Below are 19938 nucleotides of genomic sequence, written 5' to 3'. Positions count from 1 at the left end.
CAGGCCAGGCTGCATCAACAGAAGTACAGTGTCCTGATCAAGGGAAGTAATAGCCCCACTCTATTCTGTCTTGGTCAGACCGTACCTGGGGTACTGTGATCAGTTCTGGGCACCACAATTTAAGGAGGATATTGACAAGCTGGAACGTGTGCAGAGGAGGGCATCCAAGATGATCAAGGGTCTGGAAACCAAGCCTTATGAGGATCTGGTGAGGGAGTTGGGTATATTTAGCCTGGCAAAGAGAAGGCTGAGAGGAGATAGGATAGCCATCTTTAAATATCTAAAGGGCTGTCACATGGCGGATGCAGCAAGCTTGTTTTCTCCTGCTCTGGGGGATAGGACCAGATCAAATGGATTCAAGTTTCAAGAAAGGAGTTTCTGACTAAACATCAAGAAGACCTTTCTGAGAGTAAGAGCTGGTTTTTTTTAGAGGAACAGACTCCCAGGAGAGGTGGTGGACTCTCCTTCCTTGGAAGTTTTTAAGCAGAGGTTGGGTGGGTGGCCATTTGTCATGTATGGTCTAGCTAAGATTCCTGTAGTCCAGGTGGTTTGACTGGATGACCCTTGGGGTCCCTTCCAATTTCACAATTCTGTTATTCTATGAGACTGAGACGTTTGCAGGAGACAAACACAAGTTTTAGGAAGTAAAGTCTATTCCAAGCTTCTATTTTGAAGCTAAGGTTATGATCAAGGTTAGGTTGAGGTGTCAAGAAAGTGTGACTGTGACAAGATTTAGTGACAATGTGAGGACAAATTAATGCAAGATCAGTGGCCCAGCTATTGATTCTTATCATGGGATCCTGCTTAAATGAAGTAATTATTTAAATAGCCTTTTATGTATACTATTCTGGCTCCCAGAATAGACTGCTCTCAGCTTTGATGTCTGCAGTTTCTTCTCCACTCTCATAAGTGAGCAGAGAGACTCTGGAGGGTTGATTAAATAATGATGCATGAGCATGTGCACAAACACAGAGACACATACGCAAATCCTATTTGTTAAACTATTCCTGCTCTTGGTTTCTCATAAAAGGCAGCAAATACATGTCTTTCACTTCCCCATTCAAGCCTTTAGTGTTTCAAAACTGCCATATGGGGATTACTCACCTGCAGTAGCAATGGACTATTTGAAGCCTGAGTGTTTGTGAGTATCACGAGTAGTTAAGGCCTGCTCACTTACTGCTTTTAAGGGAGAGCTTTCAACCCAGCGAGAGACTTCAGCATATTGCACTTTCACCTTCCATTCACCAGGAGAAAGTGGCAAGTGAACTATGCTGTACCATGTCCACTTTAATGATAATGAATTGTTTGACTCATGCTCCCCCTTGCTAGTATCTGTTGACAAATGACAACCTGTGATGACTGATGAAATTAAATCACTAATATGGCAAGTTAAAAATAACCAGTCCTCAGGGACCAGCTGACGCATTCTGGATTAGTTGCAGTAGTCCAAGAGAGAGATAATTACAGTGGAACCTCGGTTTACGAACACCTCGGTTTAGGAATTTTGGGTTTACGAACGCCGCGGACCCATCTGGAACGGATTAATTCACTTTCCATTACTTTCAATGGGAAAGTTCACTTCAGTTTATGAATGCTTCAGTTTATGAACAGACTTCTGGAACCAATTACACCCATGCTTCGGGTTAAGTACGCTTCAGGTTGAGTACTCTGCGGACCCGTCTGGAACGGATTAATCCCTTTCCATTACTTTCAATGGGAAAGTTCGCTTCAGTTTATGAACACTTCAGGTTGAGTACTCTGCGGACCCGTCTGGAACGGATTAATCCACTTTCCATTACTTTCAATGGGAAAGTTCGCTTCAGTTTATGAACGCTTCAGTTTATGAACAGACTTCCGGAACCAATTGTGCTCATAAACTGAGGTACCACTGTAGAGCATGCACCACTCTGGTGAGACGGTCAGTGGGCAGGTAGGTCTCAGCCTGCGTACCAGATGGAGCTGGTAAACAGCTGCCCTGGACACAGAATTGACCTGCGCCTCCATGGACAGCTGTGAGTCCAAATGACTCCCAGGCTGTGCACCTGGTCCTTCAAGGGCACAGTTGCCCCATTCAGGACCAGGGAGTCCTCCACACCTGCCCGCCTCCTGTCCCCCCCAAAACAGTACTTCTGTCTTGTCAGGAATCAACCTCAAAATATGAATGCAACTTAGGTGGTATTTGGAAGCATGTACATGTGCTCATTTTGACTGAGCACTAGCTGGCAAACCCAGAGTTGTAACATTGAGTGAATGTATACAGTGAAAGGAGTTAGTTAAGTCGCTGACTGATACACCAAATGTCATCTACACCACAATGGGCTCATTTGGGTGGAGCAGGACACAAGCAAGGTCATTGTTCAATTACACCAGTGCAACTAGAGGAGACCAGGACTAATAAAGCAAGCAAGCTGGAAATTGTGAAGGGAGAAGCTTTCTTGTATACTGCAAAATTGAAACTCTCAGTTACATGTTGGGAGGCGAGAACGGCATCTCCCCTTTGAAAGTCGGGGATTAGCCTTGCAAGATGAAAGAGGAACATTTCTCTAGATCAGACCCTAGCTGTTCCACAGCATAGAAAATGGCAAGTCTGATAAGTCGTTGTGCGGCTTGTTAAACAAAAGCAGCAATAACAAACTGAACTTGGGAGAGATAAGCGATCATCAATGTGAAAGTGAAAACGTTGTGTCAAGCAGAGAGCAAATTCGGTTTTAAAAGAAAAAGAAGATAGGGACTTCTTTTTTTTCAGAACATCATTATTTGTTAAATGGCATGTGCTTTCCCTAATATTTGCAGAACAGTCAGCGGGAAGCGACTGCATTCTGCTAAGATAATGAGTCAAAGAAACACAGGGAGCATATGGAGCGGAAGAGATGATTGGGTAACCCAGTAAACACAAACCAAAATAGGTTCAATATTGTCGGAAAGGGACTGTGGCTGAGCTTTCTTTATGGTTCCCCAAAACAGAAATGTGGATGATAACATTTAATGTGCTAATTTTCTCTCTCTGTGTGTGAGAGAGAGACATGATAGACATTTATGACATTATGCATGGCATGGAGACAGTGGGTAGAGGGGTGGAAATTCTCCATCTCTCATAATACAAGAACATCCCGTGGACATCCAATAAAATGGAACGTTGGAATATTTAGGACAGATAAAAGAAAGTAATCCTTCATGCAGTGTGTGGTTATACTTTGGAGCTTGCTCCTGATGGCCACCAACTTGGATGCCTTTTCCACAGAACTAGACAAATTCAGGGAGGACAAGGCTATCAGCAGCTACTAGCCACAATGGTTGGCACCTCCAAAGTCAGAGGCAGTATGCCCCTGAATACCAGCTGAAAGGAATTGCAGGTGGGCAAAGTGCTCTCGCACTCAATTCACCTTGCAGGACCCCACAGGTTATCTGGTTGGCCACAGAGGATGCTAGACTAGATGGGTCATTGGCCTGATCCAACAGGTTTGTTTTACATTCTCATGTTCCCCCCCCCCCTTAAAAGCCAACATAGGGCTGGTTCATACAGTAGCACTCCTTTAGCCATGTTATATCTAAGGGCCAGATAGGGGGACAGGGGACATTTAATTTAGCTGAAAGAGCTGAGCTGCTCACTTGAAAGCTAACAGCACATGCTTAACTCAGCACATAGTCGCTTCTGTCACTGTGTTTAGCCCTGAATAATTTAATAAGACCTTGGAAATGGAGACTGCCGCTTCCATTCGGAGCTTTATAACCAAGCAGTTGAAGCAGGGACTTGTAGCCACAGTTGCTGCCTGAAATTCAGAAGGAAGACCTTTCTCATTGTAGTGAGGTGACACAAACCCTTCATTTCTTGACCAACAGGGGCACCAGCTCCTGGGGACCGAGCACTGTTGCACACCCCCCCCTATATTTTAGGGGTTGGGGTTGGGGGGGGGAAATCTCCAACACAGAGAGGCAAAGCACAGAGTCGAGCGTGGCATAGCTTCAGTGGCCAGCTCCTTCTCCTGCCATGGAGGAGGAGGGTCAAAGCAGTCTCCCACCGGGGGTGTGTGTGTTGTAATTATTGATTGATTTACACTTTATTGTGCGCCACTTTGGGCATATTTATATGAAAAAGCAAAGCGCAAGTTGGAATAACAATAACAACAACAAATAGGGTATTGTCAGGGTGCTACCACTTTTATTGCTAAAGGCTATAGCAAGCAGAAACTCAGCTAGAACAGCTTTTCCTGGCATGGAGATGCAATGATGGACTAAAGTACATCTGTTGATATTTGCCTTCTATGTGGGGTTATGAGTTTTAGGTGATAATTTTTGAGTTTCCCTTTTAAAAAAAGTCACAAAGCCACTTCTCACTGAGGAGGAAACCTTGTTACAGGGTGGCAAAACCAGCTAAGGTTGATCACCAAAGATGGGGAAATTGTCCCCAGGAATTCCCCAGGAATTCATTCCTTGTATAAACTGACGTGATCCGCTACTCCCAGATGAATGTGAGGATCAGAATGTTGTTATCCATCTGCAGAGGCTCACCTGGGACCATCACTACATGTCTTTAGTGCCAGGCAAAAATGCCTATGGCTATAAAATAATATTTGGCCTGTAAAAGTCTGTGGAAGAGGACTGTTATTATATTTTATTAGGCTGTCTGTCAGTATGCTTTTTTATTATGTTTTTATTATTGATGTTCTATAATGTGGTTTTAATATTGTACACTGCCCTGGGATCTTTTAATAAAGGACAGTATATAAATTGAAATTCATCATCATCATCATCATCATTATCATCATATATTGTTATGCCTCTTGAATGATCTGACATAGTTCTCAACTAAAAGAAGAAAATAAAAATGCATGTGTGTATATTGTGTGTGTTTTCAGAGAAGATCATTTTAAAAAAAATTAAATGCTAACTTTTGGGTGAGGTATTTTTTTTAAAAAAAATCATTACTTAATATGAAATGGTGTGGAGTAAATACATAAAAAGAGGCTGGTCTATCCATCACTAACTGTGCAAGCCTGCTGCTTCTTTATTCAAGCACATCTTTTGAAATACTCCCTGTCTAAATATCACAGGTGCCAACTGGTGCGGGGTGTGTGTGTGTGTGTGTGCTGTTCTTTGGAATCATTGATATCTATACTAGCTTTAAAAACTTGAAGATAAGTGGCGCTTCCACCAAAAGTTATCATTAAGTGCTAAGCAATTGTCATGCATTGCCAGTTGCAGTTTTGTTGCCCGATGGCTGCGTTTTTCACCTATCAGATTTCCGGATAGACACAGGAAATTGACTTCCTTTGTTTTCTTTTTCCTGCCCTTAAACTCTGCAGGTCAGCCCTACCCCGGGATGCATCCGAGCCCTAATGAAGATGCTTTACTGCCCTTACTGCCGGGGACTTCCCACTGTGAAACCTTGCAACAACTATTGCCTCAACGTAATGAAGGGCTGCCTTGCAAACCAAGCTGATTTGGATACAGAATGGAATCTCTTCGTAGGTAAGAACAGTTGGAGGGGCAGGGAGGGGAGGAGGCGGGAGGAAGCCATTAATCTATATAACTCCACGAGAAGTTCAGAAAAGTTCAGCATTTGCTAAATTGAAAACGGGACATAGCGATTGAATGCCTTCGTTTGGTTGTCACTCACATTCTCCGATCAAAGTTTCTGCGGTTTATAGGGGACAATCATTGTTCTGCCTTGGAGCTGTTTTCATTAAATCTCTCTCAGTGTCACATTGTCATGTGATGTTGAAATTCCTAAATTCATAGGTGTGTGTGTGAGAGAGAGAGAGAGAGGGAGAGGGAGAGGGAGGGAGAGGGAGAGGGAGAGAGAGGGGGGGGGGAGAGGGAGAGGGAGAGAGAAGTATGTTGCAAATGTTAGGGTTGGGTTTGTGGCAACAAGCCTAGCAGGAGAGAGAGAAATTGTGTGAGAGAGTACACTTTGTATTAAAGCTATCCTGCTTCAAGCTGATCTGCAAATATGAAGGCAGCACAATCCTTGGTTCGTTTTTTCCCTGAGTCAAGTATGATTGGGGGAATGAAACGCTCTGGGAACCATCGATGTGACAGGCAAAACTATCAGCCCCATAACTCGAGTTAAAAATATGCCAAATTATCTCCTTCCATGCCCAGAATAATAATAAGGCATCGAGTTAAAAATATGCCAAATTATCTCCTTCCATGCCCAGAATAATAATAAGGCATCATGCTGATACATAAAGAAGAAAACGGGAAACTTCATTTCAGTTAGATGGCCATTCTGCTGTAAGTCAATTTAGGTAGCTCTGTGCCCTCCCAAAAGATTTTTTTTGTTTTGCCTACCATCCAGAAATCATTGGTGGGAAGAGGAGATGCAACAAAATGTAACCATAATAAAGATAATGAGGAAAAAGGAAACATAAAAGAAGTTGATCTGAAAGTCGTATTCACCTGACTGAGTGCCACCATAGGGTGATAGGTTTTGGGTTTCTTAAAATAAAATATAAAAAGCACTTTATTAGTGAAACAAAGCAAATATCTGATGTCTTCCCATTCGAAAAAAAAGCCCATTGGGTGTCGAGTGGTTTTCTTCCCCTTGTCACAAAAAAGCAATTAATTTTCTTGAAGTGCCTGTTTCATCTTTCTGCCTCCTTTTGAAATAATTCCCTTTCACTGAATACCTTGGAAGAAAACAAACGCACAATGAGCAACGAGGCAGAACTCTGCTGTGAAGGACAAGCAAAAATGTAGAAGAGCTCTTCACATCTTAATTCTGGCAGAAAACACACCCTGGTGGACGAGTATTGTTATGTTGGGTTTACAGACTGTGTGGAAAATACAGGGGGCTGGATGAAAAATGGAACAGAGGGCAGGCACATTGAGGAACATATATAAAATATACTTTTCAAAGGTAGTTGAGGGAGAAATGAACGTGATGAGTCGAGATGTGTTGATGTTCTTAGTTATCCCAAGACACACCCTTCCTGGACACACATCATTATGTAAAGTGAATTGCATGAGATTCAATAACCAGAGGAAAATCGGCACACTTCTCTTTCATCCAATGACAAATTACTGCATTGATAATAAGCAGGGTCAATATGAAGTTTTCACCACACTAGACAAAAGAATATAAAAGTGTTCAGCCCACTCAGTTACAATCACATGGAGGGGAAGAACAGGGTTGTGACCATAGACACATTGTTGTCATGGCCCCATCACCAACCACATCTTTGGGGGCACAACTATAGAACTATAGAATGAAAAGGTGTTGTATATGTATAGGCTCCACCCTCCCCCATAATGTGGAATCTAATCTAATCTAGTACTAAAGTCAGTAAATGAGTATGTACACATGCATTCATGCCATTATTACATGTGGTTTTGTAAAAAAATAAATAAATTAAAAAACCACAAATGACTGGAGTTGATGGCTGGATGAATAAACAAGTTTGTATCACTATAGGTAGGGTGGTGGTGCTTCTACTGTATATTCTTTCTTTTAAAAAATTCATGTAAGAATACTTTCTAGTACTAATATATAATGCACAATATAATATCGCTAGATACTGTAAAATACTATAACAATGTATAATGCATAACTTCGTTATTTACTGCTATCGTTAAACATCCTTCTCCACATACAGCCTCCTAAAATAATGCCTTCCTTATCATTTCATTTTAGCAGTTCCAAATAGTTTGATGATAAACCTCTGTTTCCTATGTTGCAAATGTTGTGTAAGGGTTTGTTTTTTTCCCAAACTGTTCCTTTTTTCGCCTTCTTTCCCTCAACCATTCCATTTAAAACTCTTGAAGAGTGTGCTACTTTTTCTACACAACCATTTTACTGATGCTGGAACTGTCAGGCGTGAGGTTTATGCAAGAGTCTTGTCTGCCAGGTTTTGGGATGAGCCATGATGAGCAGTGAGTTCCCAGGTACACACCCAACAAAATAGATCACAGATATAAATTTATTTAATTAATTGGCAGTATATTTGGGAGGGGTTTTTGCACAACGGTGCCTGATTCTGTAGAGCAAATGGAATGGATGAAACAGATTTCCTGGTTGAAGAAACGGTATCTGAATTTTAATGCTGGGGTACCAAGGAACCAAATGAACTCCACTCCCTTATGGGCATTCTCAATTATTCCTTAAGGTACTGTGTAAGTCAGGGGTTGTCAACCCAGTCCCTACCACCCACTAGTGGACGTTTCAGGATTCTAGATGGGCGGAATCCTCCTTCCATTGAGCACTGGTGGGCAGTAAGGAAATTTTTACCATCAAGAAAGATGCATTAGTGGGCGGTAGGTATAAAAAGGTTGACTACCCCTTGTGTAAACTGGTGGTGTAATAAAAACAATATTTTGTCCGATACAAAATATTTCATTGAGAATTACAAAGATAACTTTGTAGTAAAGCAAAGTGGTGTGTGTGTTTTTCCTATTGGGAAAAGGAATTCTGTTTAATCATACATTCGGCAGGTTTTCAAAAGAGGGGGGTGAATCATAGCTCACCTTGAGGATTGAACTGCAGGCAGGCTACTTCTGTCAGACAGCTGTCAAGCCTCTTCTAATAACAAACACCATATGCAATTCCCTTCATACAAAACACTACATAACTTTTACTAGCCAAATTAAAATGAAGAAGCAGAAGTATGCAGCACCGCTGAGCTATGAAAGATTGGATAGGCTGCATGAGCAATTTTACCTCTGGAGCTTGTGTCGAGAACCATGCGTGAAGAAAATAATATATAATGTTGTGCATTAGTAGTCTTTGCTTGGGTAAATGTGACTGAATGTTTTATCCCCCCCCCTTTCATTCTACTTTTTCTTTGTAAGTACCAAAACCTAAGTTGCAAATAAGTGGGGGAGGGAGCTATCCAGCATTTTTTCGGATGGTTTTACTTCCAATTATTGGGAAAGCTTCTGCTATACAGACTGGCAAGCTTCCCAGTTCTCCTTTCTTATAGATTTTTTTGTCCTCATACAGGAGCATACCCAGGATCAAAACTGGGGGGGGGGAGCCATGGTCATTCAGGGGCGGGGCCAAGGCACGGGAGGGGAGGGGACACAAAGTGGGAACGTGGGCGGGGCTATGGAGCCCAGGTGAAACTGACTCCGGGAAGAAGTTTCATCGTGGGCACCGCCCCGGGGGAGAGCGTGTGTGTGTGGCGGTTTCTGTTCCTGAATGCCTCGGGCGTGTGGAGCCGCGGCGGGGTTGGGGAGGAGATAAGCTTGGCAAGGTGGAGCATGGCTGGATGGAGGAGAAAGCAGCAGCAGCAGCAAGAGCCGTGCACGCTGGGCCCATGGAGGTGATCCGTGCGCCCAGGATTTCAAAACTGACATGTTATCGAAATCCTATTGATTTCAGTGGGTTTACTCTAAGTATGACTTAACTGGATACAAGCAGAAGTGTATATAAACCTTCTGGATAATTTGTATCTGCCTTAGGCCACTCTTAACTGCCATGACTGCCAGCCATTGTTTGCAGGCTACAAAGAATCCCGAAAATCGTACTTTGAGAATGTTTGACATTACTGCTGCAATTTAATCCTGCTCAGAATGCATTTTCAGCTCCAGCAATACTAGCCTTCCTTCCTTCAAATTTAGCGTATAACTTTGTCACCAAAACAACCCCAGGGACTTAAAAGCAAGATATCCTATCCTTCCAGTCTCAATGCTTAGAGTGCTTGATTCAGAATGACCTTTCTTAGCTTGAGAATGGATGCCTCATCTCAGAATAAGCCTTGCTAATATGCTTTTCACAAGTTCTCCCTCTCTTATCTCCAATATGTTGATTGGTCCACATCACAAGAAGTGGGTGGCCAGCCATTCGCAATCCTGAAGGTCTTTCACTCCCAACATGTTTCCCAAGAAATTCAGAATCACTCTGAGCTGCTTCTGAAGAATCTGATGGAATGGGAGGTTCCTGCTTCTATATCTCTTGAAGGACAGGAGGAGTTTATCTCTCCTTCTTTGCCCTTTAGTGGTAGACTTTAAAACCTGCCACTCAAGCAAGTATGTATGGGATAAAGAGTGTTTCAGCAACAATGTGTTTTCATTTATACTTGAATTCTGGAACTGAAGTGAGAGGAACCCTATTCATTGGAGGAAACCATTTTTTCCTTGTTCTTCCTTCTCTCTGTAGCTTCCTATGCCTCATTGAAAAGCTACTTCCGATGGTTAGGGGACCTCTGGAAGAGAATGGGAGACTGGCCCTGGGGAATGGGGAAATCAGTGAAAATCATCCTTCCCATTTCTTCTGACAAGAACACTTGTTAGATTCCCTTCTGTAAATGTCTGGGTCCAACTCCATGTGGTTTAATTTCCTATTAATAGCAGTGTATCTATTACATTAAATTGCCTCTGAATTCGAGCTTTCTTAGATGCTCTGCTATGCTACATTCTGCTAAGAGGCAGATATTTCATAGCTGCCAAGTCTCCCGCATTCTCCGGGAAATCCCCGTTTTTCCAGCTGTTCTTAACTGAAAAAATGGATTTTTTTGTTTTTCCCCGGTTTATTCTGGCGCGGCGGCCATTTTGGAACTGGGCGGAGCATGCTCAGAAGTGACTTTTGATGCTGCTCTGCCCAGTTCCAAAATGGCTGCAGTGCGACTTCTGGCGCGGCGACCATTTTGGAACTGGGCAAAGCAGCATCAAAAGTCACTTCTGAGCATGCTCCGCCCAGTTCCAAAATGGCGGCAGCGCTACTTCTGGTCTGCTACTTCCGGCCCGGTCCCTTATTTCTCCGACAGCAACTTGGCAGGTATGGATATTTTGGTTTTATAGGAAACACAAAGGCTGAGTACACACCATGTAATTAAAATGCATTCAAAGCATATGCACCCCCAGTGAATCTTGGGAACTGTACCTTAATCCTCACAGAGCTACAATTCCCAGCACCTTTAGCATACTAGAGACCTTGTGTCCCCCGCAGGGAAAGGTACTGACATTCCTTGTTAGAAACTTCCAGCCATCTCACCTGTTCCTCTACAGTTGCCACGGTTCTCTGGTGAGAGATAATAGCTATTAAACCAGTTTAACAGCACAATTCTGTGTATGGCTACTGAGAAGTAAGCCTCATTGAGTTCAATGGAGCTCACTTCCAGGTCAGTGTTCATAAATTAGCAGCCTAACTCTGCAGTGTGCTGAGTGTTTGAGAAAGAAAGAGCAACGATAAACACAGACATGGCCTCCAAGAAACAATTATGAAATCATTTCCCCGAAAAGAATTTCAAAGCATGAGAGATGTCTTTCAAAGCATGTCAGTCATTTTGGCTCTGAAGGGCTCTCCCAAGATGATTTCATATGTCACATTTGCCGTGTTGCATTGTCAGTCACAGTGAGGTAAATCTGGGGCCTTTTCAGATGATTTTTATCGAACAAGAAATGTGCACTTGTTACTCGGGTTTTGTACATGATCCAGTCCCCCCCCCCAAATCTCCTAGTTGCTACAAGAAATTGCCTGAAATGAAGAGCCCAAAACAATCCATTTTACAGTTATTCTGAACTGGTGGGTTCTTCGTAGTTCCATGTCAGACTTCAGGAGCAGGCTAATTGGTCAATTTCTGGTCCCTGCAACTTTTGTATGAGATCACCCTGCTTGGTCTCTGTCCAGAATCTGACTCTGCATTTACAGCCTTCTCTTTGGTCAACTCTGTGTCCCCTGCAGAGAGCAGATGAGGCCCATCGGAACCCACTGGAAACCTCCCCAGAATCATTAGACTCTTCCAGCTCCTCCCACCCTTCCTCCCCTCCAGTTGGACTACAACTCCCATCAGCCCCTGGGGGGGCTGTTAAACATTCTACTCCATCTCTACAATCTGGAGGCAACTTCAGAAGGGAGAGGAGAAACATTTCTTCTTTTCCAACCATCAGATTTTTGTGGGTGGCAGCAACATTATATCACCCAGGAGTAGTGGGCAGAATCTGCACCACCACAAAGAGAGGCAGGCTATGCCAGTAATGTCAGGTAATAGCTGAACTATATTTTGTTTTCTCATTGCCATGTCAGGAAGCCTCTGAGATCTCACCCCACTGCAAAATGTCACCTACATCTATATCTTCTTTATCCTGAGTAAACTGTTTTGTATGATTGGCTCTTTGGACTGATGAAGCGTGTAGCGAAACCTGTAATATATCCGGAAGACAGGTCTTCTTTCACCCACCTGTGTTATTCCCATCAGGGTGGTGGCTTTGATTCGTCTTCTCCTGATTGATCCATGCACACAGCTTTGGGTTTCCAACTCAAGACCCTTTGAAGAACATTCCATCCAGTTCATCTTTGATAAGCGGCTTTGAACATTTTTCATTTTCTCCTTTGTGCTACCCTCTCCGTTGTGGTGGCATGGGGTTGCCGTTCCGTGTTTGGACTCACGCTACTTGTTGAACGGTTCATTAATCCAGTCTCTATAACATTTACTGTGCATGTAATTTGTTTAGATATAGTTTTGCTTTGATCCATTCCATGTTCTCAGTATTTCCAGGTCTTGACTTGCCACATGGCACCTTAGTATGTTTGTTGTTTGAATGGTTACTAGCCTATCTCTACTCTAGCTATTATTCCAGTAAATTTGGTTTCATATTGACTAGCCAGTTTGTGGTGTTGTTGTTTTGTTTTGTTGAATTATTATTATTGTTACCACATTTGATACTTTGTGTATACAATTCACAGAGGTGCCAGTATTTGGTTCCGATAATGAGTCCATTGTGTAACTGTCAATAGAAAATTTGCTTTCAATAGCATAAGTGTTCATATGTAGCAGGAGGCTGTAGCTACATTTTGATTCATTGGTTAATTATTTTCTGTTACAATTATTTTTCTCATTTGTTTTATCCTTCCTTGAAGCAGTCTGTAGGAAAGGGGGAGGGGTATCAACAGCTCAGTGGGAAAAGATGAGAATGCTCTAGCTCATCAGTCTCATTCCCAAGAGTTTCAAGTAATTTATTTTAAAATGGATGATTATGTTTTGGAAACACTTCTTTTTTTCATTTGCTTACAAATCAAAATGCTGACATTTTGCAATTATGAATTATCCCTAAATTGCCTTGCATTTCAAGGATAGTGCTTGAAGCAACATCTACAAACTAAAGTGGCTTAGCGTTTACTTTCTCTTTGTTTTTTTTAGTCTGCTACTTTGCTGAGTATTAATGGCTGAAAATGGGTATCGGCATCCTGGCCTTGCCTCTGACAAGTAGGAAGTTTCAGTGATAATGAGAAGATTGGATATGTGATATACACAATACATAAATATTTGCAGGCCCTTTGAGGGTAAAATGGATGTTGTTCACCTATTGGGGAGGCTACTGTTGTGGATTTCCTGCACTAATATATGTTCACTTATATATGCATTTTTATGCACGCTTTATCCTGGTAAGTGCACATTTGTGCACATTACTTGGCTGGAGAACTGCATTGCAAAATTCAGAGAAGTGCTAATTTCAAAGGGCAGCTGAGTTTTGGTTCTTGTATTGTTTCAGAAAATGTCAATTAGGTAACTGAATCAAACGTCTCTTCTATCCCTACTCCCAGTAAAAACTGCAGCCTGAAGCACTGAAATGTCAGAGTTTGGGCCAGTTCAAGTTTCCAAGGTGTCTTCAAGGGCAGCCCCATGTAGAATACATTGCCGTAATCCAACCTGAGCTTGGAGCACTGTGCCCTAGTCATCTCTGCCCAACAGGGGCTGCAGCTGGTGAAGCAACTGGAGCTGAAAATGGGCACTCCTAGATCCTGAGGCTACTTAGGCCTCAAGTGTCAATGTTGAATCTAGGTGTACCCCCCAGGCTACAAGCTTGCTCCTTCTAGGGAATTGCAATCCTGCCCAGAACAGTCTGCCTTGGAACACTAAACATCTCTGCCTTTTCAGGATTCACTTTGTTTGTTGGCCCATCAATGCATTCAAACATCTGTCTAGCACCTTAGCTGCATCTCCAAATTCAGATCAAGCAGATCTGTGGCATAGATTCTCCCCGAGCTTCGCTTACTGTGATTTCAAATAGTCCTTCAACATTCTGGAAAAAATTGACTGGCTTGATCTGTGTGCAGACAAATAGTCATATTGGGGCATGTTTGGCCCAAGCCATTTACTTGGAAATGTCAGTTGGCCAAATTTTAACCTACTCTTCAGTAATATGGAAGGGGAGATATTTTTCCACCCTGGTAATGAAAGGCTGGATTTTGTATAACATTCTTGCTTCTTTGGAGACATGGGATATTGTGCCATTCAGAGCCAAGAGAATTGCCCAGGGTTGCAGTCTGTAAAACAATTTTCTGTTTAAATGTGCAGCTATATGTCACAACCATAACCCATCATTAGAGAATGCTGAAAGCAATATACCAGCCCAATACCAACCAGAACTGAGGAAACAGGCCCCTCGGAGCAAATGTCCTGCTGTGTCCTCTAAAATGACTAGTAACATAAGTCACATCATGTTGTTGTTTAGTCGTGTCCGACTCTTCGTGACCCCATGGACCATAGCACGCCAGGCACTCCTAGTCACATCATACATTCCTTCAATCTAATAAGAACATTATGGCTGCAGTCCTGTCTTATGCCAATTCATCTGGGAGTGAGCCCAATTGAACTCAACAGTACTTATTTCTGAGTAGACCTGCCTAGGTTTGTGCTGGAAAGGTAGGAAGAAAGGGAGGTAGATATTCTTTGACATTTTGGAGGCAGTTGGATTCTTGCTTCAGAAGCAGATGCTATAGAAGATGAATGTATCGTTTATACTACTACTTCACCATGCATATGATTTACTTCACCATGCATATGTAAAACAACTCTTTCGGGTCCAGTTATAATAGTTGGAGCAAAACAACCGTTTTTGCCCAATGGAAACTATATATGTAAGGAGCTTTTAGAACTATTTTTAAAAAACTCCATTGGGAGTAGATAGCTTTCCAGCCCGTTAGCATTTAATTCAGGTAGTGTAATATTTTACTTGGAGGTGAAAACGCCATGTGTGTGATTTTGCTATGTAAACAAATGCACCAAAAATTGGCTGACTGCAATTCTGATGCCTTTCAGGGTGACCTGAAATTTTCACTAGTTTCTAAACAGTTTGCAAATACCTTTATTCGTAACATAGAGTCTTTTGATGAAGTACCATTACCACTTTTTCCACCCAGCTATTTTCCAAGGGATATTGCCAAGTAGTCCATTCATTTTCCTAGTGATGTTTCAGTTTGAATGCTGAAGCTTGCAAGAGTCTTTTTAAGGAAGAGCAGTTTATTGAAATTATACTACGTTTTGCATTATACCGAATTTCCACGGTATCGGAGGTGGTTTGACAATCACAGCTTACTGCGTGTAATCCACATCCCAAATATTATGTTTTCCTGCTTGATGATTACTTTTTTAAAAATCACAAGGTTGGCTTTTAAAAACCACATTCAGAGGTATCTGAATTACCTGTGGAGCCATCTGTGGATGCAATCCTATCACCAATGGCAGAATTCCCATTGGTTTTATCAGAGCAGGTAGCCTTAAATAATCTTAGTGTGTTGTATACATAGTATTACTGTGACTTGGGGAAAACTAAATTATGAATTTCTTTGTACCCATGAGCCTCTGTTGGCTGACTCCTTCCTGGTGTTTCACCATATAGCTATGCAGAAATGTCTTCTGTAAATGTCCCCCACCCTATTTGTGATCAAGGAAACTGAGATGGCTATTCCTATAAAGCATTGCCAAAAAAGAGGGAAAGAGAAACTCATTTGCAGGTGCTGTGTGGGCCGGTGCCGTGTGGGGCAGTTTCTTCCACTTGCATTTGTCACTGTGAGTCTCTTGAACACAGAGAAGGAGAAGGAGTGGACAGTGTCTGAGTGCAATTTTAGTTTTGAGTGCAACTCGCAGTTAGCAAGCAGAATCATTATCCTTCTGTTTGGTGTGATGGGGTGGCGGCACTCACCTGACCTCTGGTTGGTTGCATTGCTCCTGCTTACTGGGAGATAGAGGGGAGGTTTGTGTGGTGTAAACACACCAGGGGGAGACCAGATTGGCTCTGCCTGTGTGTTTGTACTGCACCAACCTCACCGCTGCTTCCTGCTCTATCCCGCTTGTTAAGTATAGTCATTTAATCCACTGAAATTGTATGCATTACTATGCATTTAAATCTGAGTAGTGGGTAACTGAATTCTAGAGAGTTCTCTAGTAGTTCCCATGTGATTGACTCACGGTCACATGGGAGGTATCTAGTGAAGAAGTTGTTGTTGTTTAGTCATTTAGTCGTGTCCAACTCTTCGTGACCCCATGGACCAGAGCACGCCAGGCACTCCTGTCTTGCACTGCCTCCCACAGTTTGGTCAGACTCATGTTCATAGCTTTGAAAACACTGTCCAACCATCTCGTCCTCTGTCGTCCCCTTCTCCTAGTGCCCTCCATCTTTCCCAACATCAGGGTCTTTTCCAAGGATTCTTCTCTTCTCATGAGGTGGGCAAAGTATTGGAGCCTCAGCTTCACGATCTGTCCTTCCAGTGAGCACTCGGGGCTGATTTCCTTCAGAAGAGACTCCATTTTATGTGAAGCAAGATGACTGTATTTTAGAATCCACTGTGAACACTGCTAAGTTGAATAGAGTGCTGGAGTGCTTCTTCTTTGCTTGAAAGAAGAAGAGCAAAGCTGCAGGAGGAGGTAGTAGTGGAAATCTCTCATAGGAGCTGCAAGGCATGGCCTGATTGAGATACAGAAGGCTGAATGCTGAGCTCTGGAAAGAGAGGAAAATACAGTTGTTTGGAAGTTATAAGAAGAGACTGTAGGGCCATGCTAAGCATGTGATTGTAAATATTTTAATTCATCTATAACTATAAGTTTCTGCAAAGAAAGTTTTTGAATGTTCATGTCTGGACATTGGTTTAATTTCCAAAGAAGAGTGCCCGTCATAAATATGATTTGAGCTTCTTTGCTGCGCTTTGGCTACTCTTACTTCAACACTGCTCTCCCAGCACCTCATTGGTTACTGTTGCTGTGCTTGTAGCTACCACACTAGCTTCCCAGTAGAAGGGGTGGTGTTGCTCATCATGAGGGAGAGACAGCAGGTTGGTCAGGGTGGTGCAGATACACTGGCATGAGTGCCAGGTTGCCGCCACCAGGGCATTTGCACCGTGCTGACTTTGCCACCATCTCACCTCTCTCCCTCTCAGTAATCAACAGCAATCTGTCTTCTGGAAAGCTAACATAGCAGCTCTGCCCCACCTGTTGAGTCACTTCTGGAGGTAACAGTGATGGAGAATTCTTGGGGGGGGGAGAAGTCTATTTTGAGAGGGTGGAATCAGAATTGTTCTTAAGAAAAAGTATTCTGAGATATTTTGGCTCAGCTCTAGGAAAGCCTTTTTGCATTTCATTCTTTATTTTAATTGTTGTTAGCTATCCCATCCTTCTAGTGCTTAGGCACCACTTAGATTGGCTATCTTTGTTATGTATGAATACATACAGACAAAAATAAATGGATAAATTGGCCTTGCGGAAATAGCGTGATGGAAAATCTACCTGCAAATTACTATTTTCCCTCTATTAATGAAGGATTTGCCATGACTGGCGTTTTGTTTTAACTGGATTATATTTGTAGTCGGACGTGAAAAAAACTAGTCATCTTTAAAAGATGAAAAGGATTTTGATTTTGACCTTTGTATGATTAAATACAAGAAGCCAATTCACACCAATTAGCCCAGCTTTCATTTACAATCCAGAAACTATATTCCAGATCATACTTACCCTTCTGCCTCTCTACTGTTAGTTTCAGTCAGGAGGGGGAAGGAAAGGGTTTTCTAATGCAGCTTTATGAAGGTCAAAGGCACTCTGGATCAAATGTTCTGTGAATTCTAATTGACGCGGCTTTGCAGAAATCATTCTGCCAACAACCCATATATTTGCTGTTGCGTTGCTCCCATTTGAAGATAAATCAGAGAACAAGGCATTGAGCAAACCTCGTCATGCTTATGAATGGTTTGGGAAGACTTGATTCCAGCTTGCCTTCAGTGGAAAGATTTATTTAATATCCTGATGGCAATCTAAATACATTAGCTGCATCAGAACCTTCTAAATTCTTAAAACTATTAGGAACAAATAATATATTCATTACTGTGCTGACAATTTACAGTGAGCCTAGCACGTTGACAGTGTTTTGAAAACGCCCTGCAGGTTCTTCAAGCGAATACTTATACATCACTTCGGTGGCCCCTCTGTGCATAGTTTTATTCCCAGAACTGTCTTGGAGAGCATTCTCCAGTGTTGTATAATAATTGCTGCCAACTGGTAAATTTGCCTGAGTAAGTGTTTATTTTTTTATAACCATGTCAAGGGCTCTAGCCCTATACACACATATCTAGGAGTAGGTCCCATTGAGCTCAACATGCCTTACTTCTGAGTTGTCATGTGTAGCACTGGATAGATTTCTAGTCACTGTACAAAAGTTAAAACACGTATTCACCCCCTGATGCCCACGGGAAGGAAAGCCACTTCAACAGCAGAAAGGGTAAAGAACTTGTAACCAGAGTAAGGGTAGAGCCTTTCTACACTTTCAAAATAATTTTTCCAAACAGAAACCAAAAACCCTATCATCAGACCTCAAATACCTGGGTTTGCGTGTAAGATGGCATCTGAGCAATTTGAATGATGGGTAATATGAATAAATAACCATAAATAAATACTTAAAGCTACCTTTGCTTACAGTAATAAAAAATGTGTTTGCATACCTTTTCAAGTTGAGAGTAGAGTTATGCAACTTCAGAAGCTGCCCTGAGCTTTGAAAACCTTGAAGCCCCCTTATAGGAAAGGCTTATTGTAGGAAATTAATTTACGATGATCTTTTAGATTTGAATCTGCTGTGTGGGCAGATATTGTTGTATGGATCTTAATACTCTATATATTCAAGTTCCTTTGAACTCAGTGGGGCTTACTTTCAGCTAAACATTCTTAGGGTCAGGTTGGGGTTAGGATGTTAATACTCTATATATTCAAGTTCCTTTAAATTCAGTGGGGCTTACTTTTGGCTAAACATTCTTAGGGTCAGGGTGCATGGCTCCCGCCAAGACCCTCTATGCACAGTCAAGGGAGAAAAACGCACACAGTGGGAGGTGTTTTCACCATTCCGACAGTAGCTTCTCACATGATAGGGCAGACCAGTCCGTTTTAAACTGCCAAAACAGCAGACTAGTTGGAAACTCAAATATAAATCAGATGTGTGTGCTGTTTTGCTTTCCCTTGCAGTTTTATCCATTAGGGATTGATAGAAAGTAAATTCGGATCTACTGGTAGAAGTCGGGGTGATTTTCAGGAGATTGGTAAGGGTGTCTGCTTCCCAATTGTTCCACTAGGTTCAGATGGGCCTTGAGCCAAATCAGACAGACTAAAAAGCACTTTGGACCCAGGTGAACTGTTTTCCAAATTGCCAAATTGAAGCCCAAACTGAATCTCACGGACGGTGCATACCGATAATAGCAACAACAAAATGACTTTTTGTTCCTTCTAAATTGGGCTGCTGAGACGAAGAAAGCTTGTGAACTCAATTCTGCTCTAGTATTGAAAACAAATTCTTAGGCCCAGAATGTGCTTAGAGTCCAAACTGTTCTATATTTTACACCTGTATTTTACACCTGGCTCAAGTTGGTAGATCTTGGGGTGCTAGTAGGGGAGCAGGGAAGGAGATTCCACAAGCATGAAGTTTGCCCATCCCTGTACTACAAAGCATAGTAGGAATGTAGCTCAAATGTGGAGAACAGTTTGTGGTAGGCCCAGTAACTAAGTTCATAAAGTGGTTAAGAAGACAGCATTGTTCATCATCTTCCTATGTAGCATTGCTCATTTGCCAGCCCAGCTGGATGTGGTTGTTGTTGTTGTTTAGTCGTTTAGTCGTGTCCGACTCTTCGTGACCCCATGGACCATAGCACGCCAGGCACTCCTGTCTTGCACTGCCTCCCGCAGTTTGGTCAAACTCATGTTCGTAGCTTCGAGAACACTGTCCAACCATCTTGTCCTCTGACGTCCCCTT

The 19938-nt window shown here is 42.4% G+C and overlaps 1 protein-coding gene across 1 annotated transcript in view; it reads left to right on the top strand.

The window, feature by feature from the left end:
• GPC6 (glypican 6) overlaps positions 1–19938 on the top strand; it is a 710861-nt gene that overhangs the window by 532770 nt on the left and 158153 nt on the right. Inside the window, exon 4 of the mRNA XM_035116478.2 lies at positions 5304–5469. Coding sequence (XP_034972369.1) covers positions 5304–5469 — 166 coding nt within the window. The remainder of the gene's footprint in view (positions 1–5303; positions 5470–19938) is intronic.

The sequence above is a fragment of the Zootoca vivipara genome, chromosome 4, assembly GCF_963506605.1.
Source record: "Zootoca vivipara chromosome 4, rZooViv1.1, whole genome shotgun sequence".
In the NCBI taxonomy this organism is placed as follows: domain Eukaryota; kingdom Metazoa; phylum Chordata; class Lepidosauria; order Squamata; family Lacertidae; genus Zootoca; species Zootoca vivipara.
This window is presented reverse-complemented; position numbering and strand designations above follow the sequence as displayed.